At 47.0% G+C, this 20067-nt stretch overlaps 3 protein-coding genes across 4 annotated transcripts; 2 read left to right on the top strand and 1 right to left on the bottom strand.

The window, feature by feature from the left end:
• The first annotated feature begins 784 nt into the window (after positions 1 to 784).
• Positions 785 to 8716, top strand: CORO1A (coronin 1A). 2 transcript variants are annotated; one of them, XM_001368713.5, is made up of 11 exons: positions 785 to 1168; positions 3061 to 3259; positions 5173 to 5295; positions 5509 to 5638; positions 5743 to 5927; positions 6118 to 6237; positions 6647 to 6751; positions 7319 to 7464; positions 7558 to 7615; positions 7964 to 8179; positions 8446 to 8716. In XM_001368713.5, exons 1-11 carry the CDS (start codon positions 981 to 983, stop codon positions 8545 to 8547), a joined length of 1572 nt encoding a protein of 523 aa, XP_001368750.5. In that variant the 5' UTR covers positions 785 to 980; the 3' UTR covers positions 8548 to 8716. The 2 variants fall into 2 exon arrangements, with proteins under 2 accessions (XP_001368750.5, XP_007499504.2); XM_007499442.3 differs by having other exon boundaries at positions 1025 to 1168; positions 6650 to 6751.
• Positions 8717 to 10969: 2253 nt separating this feature from the next.
• On the bottom strand, positions 10970 to 13605 carry BOLA2B (bolA family member 2B). Its single transcript, XM_001364412.4, has 3 exons — positions 13474 to 13605; positions 13229 to 13326; positions 10970 to 13130 (listed from the first exon to the last, which is right to left on the bottom strand). The coding sequence occupies exons 1-3, from the start codon at positions 13534 to 13536 to the stop codon at positions 13031 to 13033; spliced, it is 261 nt and encodes an 86-aa protein (XP_001364449.1). The 5' UTR covers positions 13537 to 13605; the 3' UTR covers positions 10970 to 13030.
• A 210-nt stretch (positions 13606 to 13815) lies between these two features.
• Positions 13816 to 16968, top strand: SLX1A (SLX1 homolog A, structure-specific endonuclease subunit). The gene is made up of 7 exons (XM_007499443.3): positions 13816 to 13919; positions 14116 to 14318; positions 14533 to 14584; positions 14711 to 15025; positions 15151 to 15278; positions 15379 to 15469; positions 15556 to 16968. The coding sequence occupies exons 2-7, from the start codon at positions 14122 to 14124 to the stop codon at positions 15583 to 15585; spliced, it is 813 nt and encodes a 270-aa protein (XP_007499505.1). The 5' UTR covers positions 13816 to 13919; positions 14116 to 14121; the 3' UTR covers positions 15586 to 16968.
• The last annotated feature ends 3099 nt before the right edge of the window (positions 16969 to 20067 follow it).

Here is a 20067-nt window from a genome sequence, read left to right as displayed (position 1 = left end):
TCTAAAATCTTATATTGCTAGACCTCCTTCCTTTATATTTTTTTCATTAATTATTTTTATATTCTTGATCTTTTGTTCTTCCAAATAAATTTGTTATTTTTTAGCTAAAAATAAAATCTTTCTTCAATCAACAAGCCCTTAAGTACTTACTGTTTTCAAGATTCCCAGACTAGCTCCAATCCTATCCCTTTCCTATCCCTTTCCAAAGTGAGTTTAGTTCCTGTTGTCTTCTTTTCCTCACTGAGTCAGTAGTAGACCTGGAAATTGATATTTTGACTACCAGCCTAGTGTACTTTTAACTGTACTAGGCTCAGGGCCCCAAACCTGGGGAGCACTATAGGTATCTAGGTTAGGGAGATGGTGGAATACAGATATTCAGAACTCTCAGCTCTTTGGGGAGCAAAGAGGGGTTTGAAAGTGCTTTCCTCCACTTCATGTCCGGGCTGGAGAGGAAGGGAACAGGTCCCGTCTTGGGGAGCTTGCTATGCCAGCCAATGAAAAAGGACAGACCAAAGGGAATCAAATTGGGGTGGAATGGGGGGTCCCACTGACATTTGACATCAAAAACAAGACAGTGGGAGGCAGTGTGGTGGAGTACAATGAGTTCTGGATCTGTGGGGAATTGGGCTTTAAATTCTCTTCCAGCTCATGTCGAGGCCTACTCCTTGCACAGCCTCGGTTGGGCAAGTCAATCAACATCTCTGGGCCTCAGTTTACTCCGAGGTAAAACGAAGGGACGGCTTCCAGGCCCCGCCAGCCTCCAGCTGTAGGATCGTCTACAAGAGAGCCGAGCATCCCTGCCCCGCTCGGCCCGAAAGGATGGGAGGAAGCTGCCCCGGGGGGAGCGTCCCAGCAGCCCCGTCCCCAAAGGCGCCTCCTCTCTCCGTCTCTTCCACTCTCTGGTGCCCTTTGGCTGGGGCAGGATGGGGGAACCGAGACCCAAAAACCGCTAAGGAAGAGTAGTGGGCGGGCTCCCTCTAATGGCCCTGCCCCCTTCCCTCCCCAAAGGGGTGCTGCCGCTCTTAAAGGGGCCGGCTCAAGCCGTCTGCTTCTCATTCATTGTCTTGACAGGAGCATCCTTAGCCGGGCGGGTGGTGTCTCCCTGGCTCCAGCTCCAGCTCCTTCCTCCTCGTCAGGCCTGGCCTCCCTGCATCTCACCGGGCATCAGGTGAGGCTGAGGGACTCGGGAGGAAGGGGGGATGCCTTGCTGGGGGAAGCGTGGAGGAGGCCGGGTACCGGACCCTCTTAGCCACCTGTGGGTGTGGGGGGAGCGTGGGGGGAAATAGAGGCTGCGGGGCCAGCGGGGACGTGGGAGTTCTCTCTCCCCAGAGTGTCTGTGGGATTATTTCTGGGTCCGTGTGGGTGAGGTGTCTGAAGAGCATTCACTGCCAGCCCCATCCCTGTGGAGGTCGAGTTGGGGGGATGGGAAGGGAGGAGCTTGTGGGTGAGAATCTGAGTTCCATCCCCACCCCCACCCCTCCTATCTCCCCTGGACGAGGCCAAGGGAAGAGGCCTGAGCACAAATCCCCAGAGCATGGGAGTTGTTCAGCAGGGCCATGCAAGGCAGAGGGATAAGCAGAAAGCTCAGAGCTGGGAGACAGGAAGACGTTTCAGAGAAAAACAAGAAAACCCTAAGTTCCCCTTTTTGTGGTTTCTGGGCCCTGTTGGGTACCTGGGGTGGGAGGGGGGACTGGGTGCGGCAGCAGCTTCCTGCCCTTCCCTCCCCCACCAAAAAACCCCATTAAATCAGCCTAGGCAGCTTCAAGGCTGGGGAGCTCTCCTTCCCTAAGCCAGAAACAGGCAATCGGGGTCCTCCGCTCTGAGTTGGGGGGAGGGGCGGAAAGGGGGTCAAGATCTAGAGCAGTGGCACCTGTGCCCTTCCATCCCGGGTATCCGTGCCCCCTGAGGTAAATGGTGGCACAACCTGTTGCCCTTGCTACCTGTGCTCTGGTTCTTCTGGCGCAGGCCCACGAGGCCTAGTTTGCCAAAGCAGAGCATCCCAGGAAGAAGACGTAGGCCAGGGAGGGCTGGAGATCTGGGATCATGGGGTACATGGAGATAAGGAAAGCAGCCTCTGTGGGCCCATCTCCCTCTGGGCTGGGCAGGCGGCACAAGGGTTTGGGGTAGAAGGAGCAGGGCTGTGCTCCAGGGGAGGGCTCAACCTCAACTGGTTCCGAATCCTGCCTGGCCCAGAGATGGAGGAGCTCTTTCCATCATGGGAGGGCCTAAAAGAAATAGGCATCCGACGTCAATGAAGCCTGGCCTCTCCTTTACGTCTAGTCTTCATGGCCTCCTGCATCCTCTGAGCCTCTGCTCTCTGGAGGTCCGGGGGACACAAGCTGCCTGCTGGGAAGCGCAGGGGAGCGGCAGAGGCTGTCCCCACTTCTCCCCTGGCAGTGGTTATCCTCTCCCGTCTCAGAGATTGCCGGCTCTGGGCCAAGGGCTGGGAGAGGTGGAGGGAGGCCTGAATCGGACCCTATGTCTGCCCTCATGCAGGCTAGTCAAGTCAGGAAGATGAAACAGGGAAAGATAATTAGCAAATGCCAGAGGATGCATAAATGCCAGCTGAGTAGCAGACAGCAACAAGCTGTAGGAGTTGAGAAAAGAGATCGCTGTGCATTCCATGTGTGCAGATGGAGAGTGGGGAGATGTCAGGCGGAGGGACAGCACTGGTACGAATGGGACATATCGGGGAATGGAGCCCAGGGTTTCTGCAGTGTGGGAGGTACAGAGAGGAAAGCAGTGGGAAAGCAAGGCTGGAAAGGTAAGCTCATGGAAGGCTTTGGATATCAGGATGAGGAATCTGCATTTGATCCAGTAGCCAAGAAGGAGTTATTGAAGGTTTCTGAATAAAGGCGGTACGAGGAGGTATCGCAATCAATGCTGTGCTACAGGAATGTTAGAAATGATGGCTAGCAAGGCCTGGAAGAGGGAAGACTAGAAGCAGAGAGAGCAGTCAAGAGGCTGCTTCTTGAGCTCATTTCCTGTGACAGAGTGGAGCTGGGAGGTGGGAAGCTCACGGGACCCCCTTTAAGTCTCTTTCCTTACATCTGCCCCCAGGATGAGCCGACAGGTGGTTCGAAGCAGCAAGTTCCGACACGTATTTGGACAACCAGCCAAGGCTGACCAGTGTTATGAGGACGTTAGAGTCTCCCAGACCACTTGGGACAGTGGTTTCTGTGCTGTCAACCCCAAGTTTATGGCCTTGATCTGTGAAGCCAGTGGGGGTGGGGCCTTCCTGGTGCTGCCCCTGACCAAGGTGATAAGAGATGGGAGAACCTAGAAGGGGAAGCCTTCTATGGGAAAGGGGTTAGTGACATAAGGGCCTCTACGGCCCTCTGAAACTCTCAGGTGGTGAGAAAATGTCCCTGTCCCAGGCTTTTAGAATCCTGAATTCTTAGGCCTTCAAGAGAGCTGAGAGATTTAGTCCAGCTTTCTTAGAAGAGGAAAACAAAGCACAAATCCAGGGCTTGACTCGTTGAAGGCTATGGTTGGTTATTAGCTGAACTAGGTCTAGACCCTGACTAGTTTCCTATATTTTCACTTTCTTCCATTTCTTTGGTGGCCTCCCTTTAGGGACATCATCTAGAAGGGAGGCTCCACAATGGATCAGAGAAAACCTACAGGGCCAGTAGAGTTTCCTAAGAAATCAGGTCAAAGGGACAGAAAGAAGATACCCCATAATTCCCTCCCCATCTCATAATCTATGTCAGCTGCTCTTCTGCTGCCCCAAGGACTCCCATAGAGACCTACTGGGGCCTAGGAAGGAGGGTAGTCCCTAGCTTAAGGGGACAGCTCCCCCTGGCCTGACTCCCCAGCCACCCTCTTCAGCCCTGCTCCTCCTTGAGCTGGGGGATGGGAGTAGTCTGAAGTCTGAGGTTGTTACCTTAAATGGGCTGATGGAGACAAACAGAAGAGGAAGTGGTTTGGGGTGCTGGGAGCTCAGTCCCTGGCCTCCCCCACCCAACTCCCCACACCGGAAACTCTGCTCAGCCTGTAGCCCCCGGAAGAAAGGCCCTGTTTCCAAACCTCCTACACCTTGCCTTAGGGTAGAGGGTACAGAGTGGAGGTGCAAACACCTTAGCCCTTTCCTTCTTCAACAGCCATCCAACCTCTCACTCTCCAGAGTGTTCCTCCATCGAGCTCCAAGGTTCCAGCCACAAGGATCCTCTCCAGCCTCTTTTCCCCTCCCCACAGTCCAGCTTCCCTTCTCAGGTTTCTCCCTGTCCCTCCATGAAGGAAACAGAGAAGCCCCTGTTCTTCAGGGAGAAAATTACCCTAGATTATGATCCCTTCCTCATCCCCTACTCTTTCAGGCTTGGAGGGAGGAAATGGAAGACCCTTCTTCATCTCCAATAGAGCTCAAGAATAAGGTGCACTGTAGGGAACTAAGGGGAATTCTAAAGTTGGAACAGAAAGTACCTTAGAAATCCTCTCATCTATTCTCCCCCGCCCCTTTTTAAACTCTTACCATCTGTCTTAGAATCATGTGTTGTTTCTAAGGCAGAAGAGTGGTTAGGGACATAATCAGGCAGTGTTGGAGGCCAGATTTGGGCCTAGATCTCCCCAGGCCTGGCTTTCTCTCCACCGAGTCACCCAGCTGCTCCCCATCCCCTTCATTTGATATAGATGACGAATCAGGGAGAAAATGTAACTACCCCTAGGTCACACATCTGTTGAGTGGCAGAATTGGGTCCTAAAATCTCCTCTCTCACAGCTACCTTCTGGATGCCCCTCTTGCCTGGACATTCCTTCCCACCTGTTATCTACCAGTTCGTGCCGTTTCCTTTGACAAAGTAATCTGTGGTCATCACAGGAGCAAGAGGAGCCTTACTCCCACCTAAAGGCACTGTTCTCTTGTCCCCTCATGAATTTATGGGCACAGCTGTTTCCTCCACCATTGCCCTGCCTTCCTGCCAAAGAAGATACCCCATGTTTCCCTCCCCATCTCATAGTCAGCTGCTCTTCTGCTGCCCCTTTAGACACACACCCCCTTTGGTATTTTGGATTACCTCCACTTTCCTCCTTTCACTAAGCCCAGTTGCGGAAGGATGGGGAATCTGGAGGACATACTCCATAGTAGAGGTGATATGGCATTCCAGGTTAAGGCTGGGCTCCAAGTCAGTCTGCTGCAGGAAATTCTGACCTTCTCTCTCACCTCCTGTCTCTCAGACGGGCCGGGTGGACAAGAACGTGCCCACAGTGTGTGGGCACACAGCTCCTGTCCTGGATATCGCCTGGTGTCCCCACAATGACAACGTCATCGCCAGTGGCTCTGAGGACTGCATGGTCATGGTAAGTTGGAGGGCTAGAAAGGGAAGTCTCAAGACTGAGGACAAGGAAGGCAGAGGGGAGGAGAGGAGAGTCCAAGGATCTGAAGGACAGAGATGGGAAGAGTCTGAGAGGTGGAGTCTGTAAAGGTCACTCTTTGGAGCAGAATGGATGAGAGCTGTTCACAAAGGAGGGGGAGAAATCAGAGAAAGCAGGATTCCTTCTCTGTCCTCTCAGGTATGGGAGATCCCTGATGGGGGCCTGACCCTGCCTCTCCGCGAGCCAGTGGTCACACTAGAGGGGCACACCAAGCGAGTGGGCATCGTGGCTTGGCACCCAACTGCCCAAAATGTGCTGCTCAGTGCAGGTATGAGGTGGGCATGGGCCTGGGGACTGGTACAGCCATATGGAGAGACATGGTACATGGGATAGCAGTCCTCTAGGTTCTCATCCTCTTCATTTTTCTCCTAGGCTGTGACAATGTCATCCTAGTGTGGGATGTGGGGACTGGAACTGCTGTGCTAACCCTGGGCCCAGATGTGCACCCAGATACCATCTACAGTGTGGAATGGAACCGAGATGGGGCACTGCTATGCACCTCCTGCCGGGACAAGCGGGTCCGGATCATTGACCCCCGAAAAGGGACAGTTATAGCTGTGAGTGACCACAGGCTGACTTTCCTTCCTCACCCCTGTCCACTAAAAGCATCCCTATGTTGAGCAAGAGTCCTGGTTTAGTGGGAGCATTCTCTTCCTAACGACCTTGGCCCTTTATCTTCTGAGCCCTGAAGTGTCTTCTTGTCGGGTGAGATAAACTGGACTCATCCCACCTCATGTCTCCCTTCAGGAGAAAGAGCGTCCTCATGAAGGGACTCGGCCAGTTCGGGCTGTGTTTGTATCAGAGGGGAAGATTCTTACCACAGGCTTCAGCCGAATGAGTGAAAGGCAGGTGGCCTTGTGGGATATGGTGAGTGAATGACCCTGGGCAAAAATTGGGGGAAAGAAACAGGTTGAGAATGTGAGAGTACCTTCCTCACTTGAAGGAGGCCTATGAAGGAGGAGGATGCCATAAGGACAAAACCTTCTGACTATGAAAGCCTAGTCTCATGATCAGAGCCTGGGAAGAGGTCTGGGTTCTAGATTCAATGCTACTAAAAATTTCATGTATCAATCACTTTTTTCCTCTGGGCATTAGCTTTCTCCTCTGTAAAACAACAGAGTTGGATTAGATATCTAGTCTTACTCAGCTCTTACGTTCCAGGAGCTCTTAGCAGGACTAGATCGTCAAGAGAAGCTCTTGGTTATTAGCAGGGGAGGGATCCCTTGGGGCCTGGCCATGAGAGGCTGAGGTGGCCCCTGTGTTTTTGTCCCTGCAGCAGAAGCTTGAGGAACCTCTGTCCCTGCAAGAACTGGACACAAGTAGCGGGGTCCTACTTCCCTTCTTTGATCCTGACACCAACATCGTCTACCTTTGTGGCAAGGTGGTTTAGGCTGGTCTGGAGGGTTCTGGGACTGGGCTGAAGGGGAAGGGGCAGTAGGACCTGTGTGAGGAAGCCCTGGACCAGTAATGGTGAACCTTTTGGAGATGGAGCACCAGGTCCTGTCCCGACCCTTACCCCACACAGGGGAGGGAGAAAGCACTCCCATTGAGCTGCTAGGCAGAAGGTGAGGTGAGGAATGTCCTCATAAAGTGTAGAGAGGGTGAGGGGAGTGGCCAGAGCACTCTGCTCCCCTCCAGTTCTGCTGCCTGTGAGCTGACCTTACCCCCTGTTTGCTCCCATTGGGCTGCTGGGCAGAGGGGCAGGGGATAGGAAAAAATAACCTTAAGCACAGTGGAGAAGGGAAGGGGAGCAGCTCTGCTTGAGTCCCTCTGTCTTTCTAGTAATGAATTCTGGGGGTTGAGGGGGGAGGGTGGCCATGTGCCCACGGAGAGAGCTCTGAGTGCCACCTTTGGCCCCCATGCCATAAGTTTGCCATCACTGCCATAGACCTTGGAGATGGGAATGTGGCATTTCTCTGGGTTACTGACTCCCTGTTCCCACCCCTAGGGGGACAGCTCCATCCGTTATTTTGAGATAACAGCAGAGGCCCCATTCCTGCACTACCTGTCCATGTTCAGTTCTAAGGAGTCCCAGCGAGGGATGGGCTACATGCCCAAGCGAGGCTTGGAGGTCAACAAATGTGAGATTGCCAGGTGAGGGACCTTGGCCTGGTCACCCCTTTCTTTTTATCCCAAGCCAGCCCTGACCTCTTGGTAATTTTGCTCATCAAAAATATGTCTCTACAGATTCTACAAGTTACATGAGCGAAAGTGTGAACCCATTGCTATGACTGTGCCTAGAAAGGTGAGATTCTATCTCTCCCCCAGATACCTTTAACCTAGCTTTACATCTTCTTTCCTTGATCCTCTGGGTCCCATTCCCTGAGGAACCAGCTTTTACGCCCAGTTAGGTATTGGGATGTCACAGATTAGAGTCTAGGAAGCTGGTCCTAAGGGTCTCACATGGGGTAGGAATGAGGGTGGAGGCTGGGAAGTATCCTTTATCCAGAATATCAGAATGATTTCACACTCAGGGTAACAGAAATGAGCTTTAGGTTCTCACTATCCCCAAGAGCCAGTAAGAGGCAATTCTGTGTGAGACCCCATCCTTGACCCCCCCCCCCCGCCCCATCTCTGCTTCTTACTTCCACAGTCAGACCTTTTCCAAGAGGACCTGTACCCACCCACAGCTGGACCAGATCCTGCACTCACAGCTGAAGAATGGCTGGGGGGCAAGAATGCAGGGCCCCTACTTGTGTCCCTTAAGGATGGTTATGTGCCCCCCAAAAGCCGGGAACTGAGAATCAACAGGGGGCTGGACAGTGGGCGAAAGCGTGGCACTGTAGAATCCAGTGCAGCTCCTAGCTCGGTAAGAGGGCTGTCCTGATGGGAAGAGATGGAAAGGGGGATTCTGAGTATATAGCCTCAGTCTAGAAGAGGAGGGAAAAGGAAGGACCAAGGATAAATAAATATAGCAAGCCAGGTCTGAGTACTGGGCCAGAATGAAGGAGAAACCAAGAGAAGATAATGGGTCAGTTCTCAGGGAGGGAACCCAAGGGGAAACTAAGGGATGAGGATGGTATTTGGGGGGATAGAATCAAGACCCAGTACCTTAACTCCAGGCTCTCTTCTTAGGAGGCAATGGCACGGCTGGAGGAAGAGCTTCGGCAATTACGGACCACAGTGCAAGAGCAACAAAAACGCCTGGATGAACTGGAGAAGATCATAGGGAAGTAGTTTGGCCCCAAGACCTGAGACCTAGCTGGGTCCTGCCCCATGGGCAGAAGTTACTTGTCAAATTAAGCCTGTGAGAGTACTTCCCTACCCCCCTCCCATGTCTCCATACCTAATGGGATGGTGTGGACCTTACAAGCAAAGAAAAATAAAATGGTTTTATTTTCTGATACCTCCAAGACTCTACTAACTCAAGCCCTTCTGAGGTTTCAATACCTTTGTGGCTTTCTTGAGGATGTCACCTCAACAGGGATTAAGAGACTCTGAGGGTATAGTCCAAACACAAAAGCTGACATCCAACTTCCATGGTTTAGACAGATTAGAGTCCAGAAACCCCACCTTGTTAAAGTTCTGAAGATACAAGTCAACCACAGGGCACAGCCAGAACCAAAGTTTTACCATCATTCTTTCCCATAAGACACTGCTTACGTCATATCTGACTATCTTGTGAAGAGATCTTTAGTGACCTTGCTAATAACTGTAGAGCAGAATACTAAAATGTCAGAAGTAGAGTCTAGGACCTGAGAGATAGTCTGGCCATATCCCCTCATTTTATAGATGGAGCAGCTGAGGCCCATCTTACCCATAATTTGATATTAATTAGTGACAGACTCAGGGCTGGAACCCAGGTTTCTTCACTCTTAAAGCCAAGGGTTTTTCAGTCACACCATGCTGTCATGATCAGTTATTTGAGAGTTGATATAAAGTAAGGCCTTCTTCCATCCATTCCCTGAGTATAAAACCTCAGGTTAACAATTATTCCTTCCTCTGTTGTCCCATTTCAAAGCAGTTGCTCTAAAAGGTTATTCCTCTAATTGTACTCTCCTGCAGGGCATTTAGCCCCAAGCATATTCTTTTGGGCATCTTCAGTGGCAGTAGATCTTCTTTTCTGAAGGTGGGTTTGATTTCTGAAACGTGCAGTCATTCAGAGACATCTGATTAACAAGGCAGGTGGGCAGAAAGTTAAAGGAATTCCACTTTTGGTCACAAATTAAATAAGGGATGAGTTTCCTTCTGTGAAGTATAAATTCATAGCACTTTCCAGAAATGGGCACTTGAAACCACAGAATCTCAAAGGGGAGGAAGGAGTTCATTTAGTCTGGCCCCTACCTGGACAAGAATCCTATGACACAAACTGACAAGTCATCACCCAGTCTCTGTCTGAGAACCTCTAGAAGGGAAGCACTAACCCTTACAGAAGTTCATTCCACTTTTAAATAGCCATAAATGTTAAGTTTTTCCTGACCAAGCCCAACTTCATCTCTCTACAATAGGGTCAATAGGGCTAAGAACAGGTCTAATCCTTCTTCCACAAGACATAACTAAATATTTGATATTAACATCTACTGTTCCTCCTCCCCCTGGGACCTTCCCCTCCCCATCTCTCCCTTAAGCTGTACATCATTTCCTTTAATTGATTCCCACAGAGCATTCAAGGACCTTCACCTTTAGAGTTGATCTTTTGCTAATGACTAGCACAAGAGTTGATAAGACTATAGTGACATACATTGCTAAGACCTAGAAAAACTGTCTCTAGCATTCCTCTGACCTATTAGTTCAGGAAACCTGACAAAAGAGGGAATAAGGTTAGTCTGGTATGACCCATTGTTCCTTGTGAGTCATGCTGGCTCACTTGGATCACTGTTTTTTTAGATTTCTCACTGTCCCTTTAATAATGAATTTTAGAATTTCACCACAAATAAAAATCAAGGTCAACAGCTTATGGGTGTATCTACATATGTATGTATTTATGTACATACTCACACACAGACTTTTGAGAAACATTGTTTATTATAAAATGATAGTTGGACTAATGACCTCTTAAAGTCTTTTTCTAGCATTCTAAAATGCTAAGAATATGTATTACCTCCTAAATGGATCGACTTGAAAGAGAATATGTTGGACATATGAGCCCTGGGATGACTGTCAAACAATTACCTTACATTCAGTTAACAGTGAGAATTTGAAAGCTTTTGGCATAAGGTTACATCGTAAGAGTCTTGTTAGACACTCATCTCAAATCTCAAAAGGAAAGGGTTGGCTCATATTGCAGCTATTCCCAAGACCTGGCATGCAGCAAGAGCACTTCATTTCTTCTCTTCATATTTCCCTCAATCAGGCAGCAGTAACAGAGTAGAAAGCACACTGAATCTGTAATCAAAGATCTTTGGCACTGCCTCACTGTGTGACTTCAGGTAAAGCCACTCATTTCACCATATTTAAGCCCTGATTTTCCCCCTCTATTAAATGAACAATTTGAACTATGTAACCTTTTGAGTCCCTTCCAGCTCCCCAAAATATTGATTTCCAAACTTAGTGATACATAGTGTGATATGGAAATCACTTTAAAAGACTGATATATATTAATTTAAGGTCGCCAAGGAATTCAGCTATGTAATTCCTAAATGAAAACTCAAGTCAGCAGTCAACCTTTTATGGAGTTTAATTACTAACAGGAGGAAGAAAGGTGAGAGAGAAAGGGAAGAGAAGGGAATAGGGCTTAAATACCCCCTCTGCTTAGGCTGGGCCAAGGGATAGCAGAGGCAAAGAAAAGAGATCAGTCCCTATCACTCACATGACCAAAATGGAGAAACAGTCTCAGGGCCTCCACTCCAAGCACCCAGGCTCCAACAACCTCCTTTCCTCCACACAGTAAGTCCCCAGACTCCTCAGCTATCCTCTACCTCACTTCCTGTGTCTCCCCTGTGTCAATGGTGGCTCTAGCTTCACCCAGGACTGCCCAGAGGTCTGTCCCCTTTGCACATTTCTGTTGAAGGTCATATTCTCAAATAATTAAATCTTGAGCTTTGCTGCAGCCCTTCCTAAATCCTGTTATCCTGAGTAGGGTGGAGATTGTAGTTTCCAAGACCTGATTCTGTCATTCCAAGTATTTCTATTGTTATTGATCAGGAAAAAGCCAAATCCCATCCTCTAAAGAATGGTTTGAACAGGGTTGAGTAGTTTTGAAATTCACAATAGTAGAAATGTTTCCCAGTTGAGTATCCCATCTTGGATTCTAGAAGCCAAGAATCTTCTAGAAAGATGAGTAAGTGATCACTGTGTCCATTGTTATTTTTAAAATCCAAATGGTAATAGTTAAGCTATAACATTTTAAGTTGCCAAATATTTCACATATTTTTTATTTGATCCTCATAACAACCTTCTAAAGTATGATTATCCTCATTTTATAGAGGACACAGATTGAGGGAGGTTAAATGATCTGCCAAGGATTTCAGGTCTTTTTGACTCCAACTCCAATGCTGGCTCCACCAGGTTTCCTTGTCTCTAGATTGAATGAGGAAGCCTTTTTCTTTCTAATTTTATTTTAATTGATATCTTTTATTTTTACATTATTTTCAGTTCCAAAGATTAAGAAAAAAAGCAATTCAACAAAACTAACCAATATAGCAGAGATTCATTTTCTCATTTCTTCTAAAAGGGCAAACCTGGGTGCTATTAATTACACAAGGATGAGGGTAATTTTTTGGAACACTTTTCCTTACCATGTTAAAGAAACTTATGAAACTAAAGAGTGGTTTAGGACCTCAGAAGGTGGCCCATGGAACAATTGTATGAAGCCTGAATAAGTGGAAGTTGGCAGGAACTCAAATTCACTTTTCCAGATGGCAGAATGGGGCAAAGGAAAAATTGAGTAAGGAGACCTGAGTTTTACTTGTGGCTCCATTAATCTACCTTGATACCAAAGACAATCCATCTGGGTCTGTTTCCTCTTTAAATAAAGGGTTTAGTGTAGATGGTTTCTATGTTGTATGCAGATAGTGGCTTCAGTTTGGCTATCTTATGCTCTAGGACATTGCATTAGAAAAGCTGGTCCTCCACCTCTCCAGATTCAAGAGAAATCCCAGGCCACCTCATAGTTCTCAGAGCTGTTACAACATTCAGAAACCAAGCATATGATTTTCTGGGGTACAATGAACTTCCCTTAAGAATCTTCAGCTTTCTAGGAAGCTGGAAAATCCCCAATGAGGCATTATTTCTCCATAAACCTGTGAGAAATTCAAGCCTGAGGAAATAAACCAATAAGGAGGCAAAGCTGAAGGTAATTCCCTACACAGTGATCTGGAAGGAGAAACATGGATAACTCCTCAGAAAAGCACCAAAACACAGTCCTGGCCCACAGGCAGGTTGCCCCATAATAGGGATAATCATGGCACCAAGTCCAAAAAGATTCATGGAACCAGAGGTAGAGGGGACTTTAGGGATGTCTCTATGTAATCCCAAACTTATTTAACAGAGGAGATAACTGAAACTCAGAAAGACTGAGCTGCAAATGGGATAAATAGGTCAAACAAGGCCTAGGACACCAAAGTCCTGACTAGACCCACACAAGTCTGGTGGTTTTTAAGACACACGGGCACACACAGAGGTAGGGAGGGATGGATAGATGGATGGACGGACACACAGGGGCCGAGCCGTAGACCAGAGATTTAATGTCTTAATGTGGAAGTGAAGGCCTCTCAGCGCCTCACTTCTGCCGCTCCTTGTCCCACTGCTCAGGCGTCAGGGTCTTCTGCTCAAATGCATGGATATGGGGCAGCTCTTCCGACAGACACGAGTTCACCAGCCTAAGGGAAAGCCAAGGTGGGGTCAGAGGTCAGGGCCCCCGGGGGGATTATGGGGATAGGGGAAAGGCAGCCCGCTCAAGGCCGGGGTTCACACTCACCGGTGTCTCTGAAGTAGCGGCTTCCCCTGGAATTTTGAGGAGACCACAAGGACTCGGAAACTAGCGGCGCAGCGGGCGGGGGTCGTGTCCTCCACCTCCTGCCCGGGGTAAGAAAGGTTAAAATGTTGCCCAGTGGGCGCCAGTACTCCTCCCCTATCCCTCCCTCCGGCCACTCCGACCCAGAACTCACAGAAAGGAAGATAAGTGGACCCCATTCCCCATCCCAACTCCCATTTCGCACTCACCACGTGTTCCGCTTCCAGTTCCCTCAGCAGCTTCTCTCGTAGGGACTCAGCACTTAGCTCCATCTCGACTGCCGAGTCCCAGACCGGTACCAGAACGCCAAGCCGGAGCCTCTTCCGCCCGTACTGTCGCCACTTCCGAGAGACTTGCCTTCCCACAGCAACTTCCGACCTCAACACAGCTTTGTCCCCACGCAAGTCATTTCCGCCCTTAAGATGTGTTTCTCATCGCCCTTCTAGTTCGGTTTTCGCTACTTCCGCCCCTATCTTACCTTACTGGCTCACCATGCCGCTCTTACTTATCATCAACCAATCGGAGGCTTACCTTGGGCCATACCGGAAGTTCCGGTGCTGAACTTTGGTTGGGGTGGGCTGCCTTCTCTTTTCCTTAAGGACCCATTACTTAGGTTTTCTGGCCCAGTTTCGATGTCACAGTCAGTCGTAGCGGGGTGAGAGTCTCTTCCTCATCCTCGCCCCCAATCTCCTTTGCCCTGCGCCACAGGCAATATGCCGACCCCCAGAACGAAGCCCTAGTCCTAGAAACGACCATATGTGGGTCAGAGGCTTCAGAAAAACCGTGTCGCGGCCATGATAGCTATTCCCCGGCCTCCGCGCCGCCCCTGATCCTCTTTCTATCCTCTACAGGGAACGATGGGGCCCACGGAGGCCTCTCGGGCTGTAAAGAAGCAGCAGCAATTCTTCGGGGTCTACCTCCTATACTGTCTAAATCCGAAATACAGAGGCCGCGTCTATGTGGGCTTCACCGTGAATCCTTCTCGGAGAATCCAGCAACATAACGCCGGACGCAAAAAGGGAGGAGCGTGGCGGACTAGTGGGCGGGGACCATGGTAATAGAACCAGGGGGTGGGGTTGGGATTGGGCAGGGGTGGAACCTCTCTGCCCCTGCCAGGCCCGGGGAAATGGGTGAATGGGAGATTTTTGCCCGTGTTATAATTGGTCCTCTCATACTCCACAGCCTTCAGGCATCCCCTAACCTTAGCCCTTATGTAGACCAGCTCCCCCGAACACACAGTGCCCCTGACTCCCTTGTAATTTCTGCAGGGAAATGGTCCTCATAGTCCATGGCTTTCCTTCTGATGTGGCTGCCCTTAGGGTAAGAGAATGAAGAGGGGAGGGTGGGCAGTGAGGTCGAGGGAGAAGGGACAGATTGAGAATGAAGGAGATGAAAGCCACGGCTTCTGTGTCCATGACATGTCCCCCATCTCTCTCGACCCTTCAGTTTGAGTGGGCTTGGCAGCACCCTGGGTCCTCCCGACGTCTGGCTCACATAAGTGGCAGAACCAGGAAGGAAGGAGCCTTTTTCTTCCACCTCCGGGTCTTGGCCCAGATGCTGCAGGTGGCCCCTTGGAATCGGTTGCCCCTCACTCTTCGTTGGCTACGACAGGAATTCCAGCAGGAACTCAGTCCTCCACCTCCCCAGCACATGCCTCTAGCTTTTGGACCTTTGCAACCAGGCTTCAATCAGAGGAGCAGGGGAGAGGTGGGCAGGGATGCAGATGAGGTCTTCTGCTCTCTCTGCCAGCAGCTAGTCCAGGTAAGTTAGTATAGCCTTCTCTAAGGTACTACAGAGGGAAAGCCCTACAGTGATATATGAGGACAATCAGACAAATATAGCTTTCTCTTATCTTCACTCTTTTACTCCTTGCTATCTAACTTCAGGATAAGAATGGACTCCTCTGCTGCCCTCACCCCAGTTGTCCACTGAATGCTCACCTGACTTGCCTAGCTGAGGAATTCCTACAAGAAGAACCTCAACAGCTTCTGCCCCTGAAGGGCTGCTGCCCAGGGTGAGTGGGAAGCTAGAAACTCTTGGAGGTTAGGAGGAAAATGTTTTTAGGTTCCTCCTCCACTAAATCTTGTCTTTTGGCCCACTTCTTTTTTGTGTAGCTGTAAGAACACTTTGCTATGGGGAGACTTGATTCGTCTACACCAGGCATATCCTAGCAATCTGGATGAGGTAGAATCAGACTTTGAAGAGGTAAGAAGTATGTTTTGTGATCCAGACTAGTTCTTCCTCTTTCCTCATCCTAGGTCCAACTCTGACAATCACATTTGTCTCCACAGACACACTGGACAGATGACCTGAAGACTTAAATGTTCACCTTTTTATGCTTTAAAGGACCTAACCTTCCAAGAAAGCTAGCTTTATATTCTACCTCCAGCAGGCTTGGCGGGTGTGTGTGTGTGTGTGTGTGTGTGTGTGTGTGTGTGTAAATAATTTTTAATAAACAGATGGAAAAAGCTAGATTTAGAGTTTAAAAAACTAAATTCAAATCTTGGCTCTAGTACTCATCAGCTATATCAGACTAGTGCTAGAGATTTATTCATATAAGTAATTATGATAAAGAGTCTAAGCTAAATGTTGGCTACTTTGGGCTAGGGGGAAAAAAGGAAGAACCTGAGGTGGAGGTCACAGAAACCAAATGTGTTTTCTTACACATGGGATTTAACTTGAAGGAGACAGATGAAAACAATCAAAGAAGGAAGGGGAAGGAAGATGACACAGACTTTCCCTGCCTATAGGTAGGAACTTATTCTAGCAGTACAAATACTGCAACAAAGGGAATAACTATAGGCACCTGACATTAGGACTCCTGTGCTTTTAGGATCCTACATTTCCTACATTCCTGACCTCAACTTTGTTTTAACTCCCTTAGTGCTAGTGACCAAAGGGAAAGCTCATAGCAACTTGGAAGAATTCAAGGGAGAAGAAAAAGATAAAAAAAACCGGAGGGAGGGAAAGGAAAGAAGCTTGTTAAAATGAGATCTGTCTCATTCATTTGTTCATTCATTTAATACCTCATCAAAACTCCAGATATATTCACCAGCCATTCCCACTTGGATGTTTTACTGTCAACTTGACAGATGAAGGAAGGAAAATCTTCCTTTTGCCTCCCTGCACAGATATCCATTGGGTCTCTTCCTTCCATTTTCCTGGTCTTGCTAGACACAAAACACCCCTATTCTATCTTGGCATAAACATGGTTACTTCCACCACTTCAGTGAACAATCTCACCAACTGCAATCCATCTGGACTTTACCCTTTGCCCAGCAACCATGCCCCAAGGGCTACTGGGCCTTACCATCTGCAGCACCTATTATTGTGTCCTAAGAACCCCTGGAACTTGCCATCTGCCTTGCCTCTGAATTACATGTGTTATCTCCCCTAATTAGAATGGAATCTCCTTGGGAAAAGAGATTGTCTTGATTTTCTTTTTGTATCCTCAGCACCTAACAGAGCTTAACATACAGTATATAAGCACTTAAACAAAATGTTTTTTTAATTCATTTACTTTCAATAGTGTTTCCAAATTATTGACAAATGTTAATCTTCAGGATTTGGGAATGAGAAATTGGAATTCACAAAATCATGTTCTGTATTTTAAAAAAAATAATGATGAGTGATCATAATAAAGAGTGAATCATTTTTCTGTGATAAGGTAATCCTAATAAAAGTTTCAGATTTTCTATAAAAAATGCATGTTTTTTTACTACAGTATATTGTGATTAACTTAAAATGTATCTGCCTGCAACCACAAATTAATATATTCGTGGGTAGACACCTGAGGAGAATGGAAACTGAGGGAAAATAGATAAAGAAGAGAGAGAGATAAAGGAATAAAGACTCAGAGATAAGGAGTTAAAAAACATAGGCCATCATTCGTGCTCCTCTGATGGTATTGAGAGAGAGTGATCTGCATGTGTCCCCAAACTTTTACTGGAGAATTTAGGAATGTGGAGTGGGAGGTAGCTAATGAACATGTGACATGGCATAGGTTTTAACATTTGACAATCACATAATCAAAGAGGGGGCGGTTAATCAAACATGACTTGGTAAGGAGTGTAGTTTAACAAGGAGGTAGCTAGTACCATGTGGCAGCTAACACCCGGCTCAGGAATTCTTTTGACCTTTGGACTGAAGATTTGGAAATACCAATGATCAATAAGTAACATGGCTATTTGTCTTGTTTATGAGTACTTAGGTTATAATATCAATACATTAATAATACTTTCAACATGAGAATTAAAACCTCCCGGCCCTCAAGAAGTTTTAAGGAAGGAAAATATAAACAGGATAGAAGTTTTGGATCCCACGAAGGGTGTGAACGAGCCGGCTTTAGAGATGTAAATAAATGAGTCGGTAATCAATTATTGATATTCGGGAACCACAGCCTGCTCCAACCACTGGATGTTACTATTCAGGCTATTCCGATCCAATGATCCCAATTTAACACTGCACTGGTCAGAGGATAATGCTAGCTCAGTAGGAAAGGAGATTAGAAACTAAAGGAGGTAGATAACGCTAGGTATTAGCATTGGAAAAGAGAGAGAGACAGGAAGGCCTGACTGAAGGGCCAGGCCTCAGGGAGAAAGAGAGAGAGGAGAGAGAAAGGGGAGAAGTTGCTCCTTTGCAAACCTGTCGACCTCCTCCAAGTGGCCGAGCTGGCTGTGTCCTGTTTCTTTTATTCTCTTTGATATACAAATGAGCTCAATACATATTGATCAGTTACATGGTGCCTCAATACATATGGATGAGTTACCTAGTGTATTGCCATTGGATAATTGCAAATTATGACAAGGTGAAGGTGGGGTTCTTATCCTCAGGTGAGTGAGACTGGAGGAAGCAAGGTTTCTCACCCTAACCTCAGCCATGCTGGGAATAGAGCCCATTGCCATGCTCAGGATGGCCATGTGCTCACTCACAATCCTTGTCTCTCCATAATACCTATGGGCTGGACTGCTACAAGAATATACCTGGGATGCTACATAAAACATCTGTCAACAAGATGACTAATTTCTTTTAACTTTCTTAAAATATTTCCAATGTTCTTTATACTCTGCTCATTATTATGGATATCCAAAAGAGTTTGCTGAATATAAGAAATAATAATATTTATAAAGAAAAAACTAAACATGAGCAAATATTGAAACACTGGAAAACACCAGGGAATACTGAGGAGTAGTAACATAACATTGAGTTCTATCAAAGTTAAAAATACTACACAATGATATGATAAAACAGCCAACTTGATAGGACCCAATTTTGCCTTCAAATTGTTATTTCTAAGGATTCCACTTATTTAAATTTTGTATAAAGTATGTTATTTACACAAACTTATAAGTATGTGCAAGAATGACTGTCAGCAGCAGATAGGGCCACAAATACACTCATAACATGGCACCAAGACTGAGTGATGCCATTGCGCCTTGTGTGGACCTTCCTCTTCAATTCCATCTTTCCATGTTTTCTGTGTTTACCTTTGACTTCACTGTCAGTGGATTCTTTCCAACCAATAATGTCTCTCTGTTAATTGATAGCCTTTTAATTCTCACAAGAGAGTCATACTTCTTGATTTTTCAACTCATCTTTCTCAGGATTTGGAAATAATCAGTAAGCATTTATTAAGCACCGACAATGTACCAGGTACTATACAAGAGACAGTCCCTATGTTTGTGAACCTTACATTTCTACCATGGCAGAATTGCTCCCAACTCATTCTCTCACCTTCCATTTTTTGTCTATGAAACAACCATTCTAGTCATTTCAGGACAGAAACCTTGAGGTTATCATTGACATCTTTATCCTGCATCCTAAGGTACACTATATCTTTGCCAAATGAACCTGGTCCATTTTTCCTTAATAATTCCTTTCACAGCCCTCCCTTATTCTCCATTTCCACTACCACCATCCTAGTCTACACTCTCATTGATTCACATCTTATTCACTACAAAAAAGGCTTATAGCTGAACTCTCAGACTGAAAGGGCTTTGGGGACATTAGATCCCTACTCATGGGATCCTCTAACCTTAGTGCATGTCTTATGTTCCCAGAGACATGCTTTCCCTAACCCTTCCCTGTAAGAGGCTCAGCCTAAGCATAGCCTTGAGAAGCTGATGCTTATCTCATCCTGAGGCTACTCTTTAAATATTGTAAATGTGAACAACCTTTGCAAGCACATTAAGGCTCTATAAAGGCAAAGGTCATTCTTCAATAAAGCTGCCTTTTGCTTGTGACCAGCAACAGTGGCCCTTCTGACCCAGCTGTGTTCTCTCTTATTTTTCTCTCATTCTTCTTACCACATCTCATTCTTCTTATCACCTTTACAGATCTCCAGACGGGTTGATCCTGACACTCCCCCATTTATCCTACATATAGCTGCACTAATGAATGAAAAAACATGTAATTTGACTGGCTATGTGCCAATCGATGGGAATACACATAAAAAGAAGAGTCTCATCTCAAGAAGTTTATATATATATATATATATATATATATATATATATATATATATATATATATATATATATATATATATATATATATATATATATATATATATATATATATATATATATTTTTTTTTTTTTTTTTAAACCCTTACCTTCTGTCTTGGAGTCAATACTGTGTATTGGCTCCAAGGCAGAAGAGTGGTAAGGGCTAGGCAATGGGGGTCAAGTGACTTGCCCAGGGTCACATAGCTGGAAGAAGAAGGCCAGATTTGAATCTAGGACCTCCCATCTCTAGGTCTGGTTCTCAATCCACTGAGCTACCCAGCTGCCCCCAGAAGTTTATAT

Source organism: Monodelphis domestica, chromosome 7 (assembly GCF_027887165.1).
Source record: "Monodelphis domestica isolate mMonDom1 chromosome 7, mMonDom1.pri, whole genome shotgun sequence".
NCBI lineage: Eukaryota > Metazoa > Chordata > Mammalia > Didelphimorphia > Didelphidae > Monodelphis > Monodelphis domestica.
Note: the sequence above shows the minus strand (reverse complement) of the source record. Positions and strands in the feature narration are given on the sequence as shown.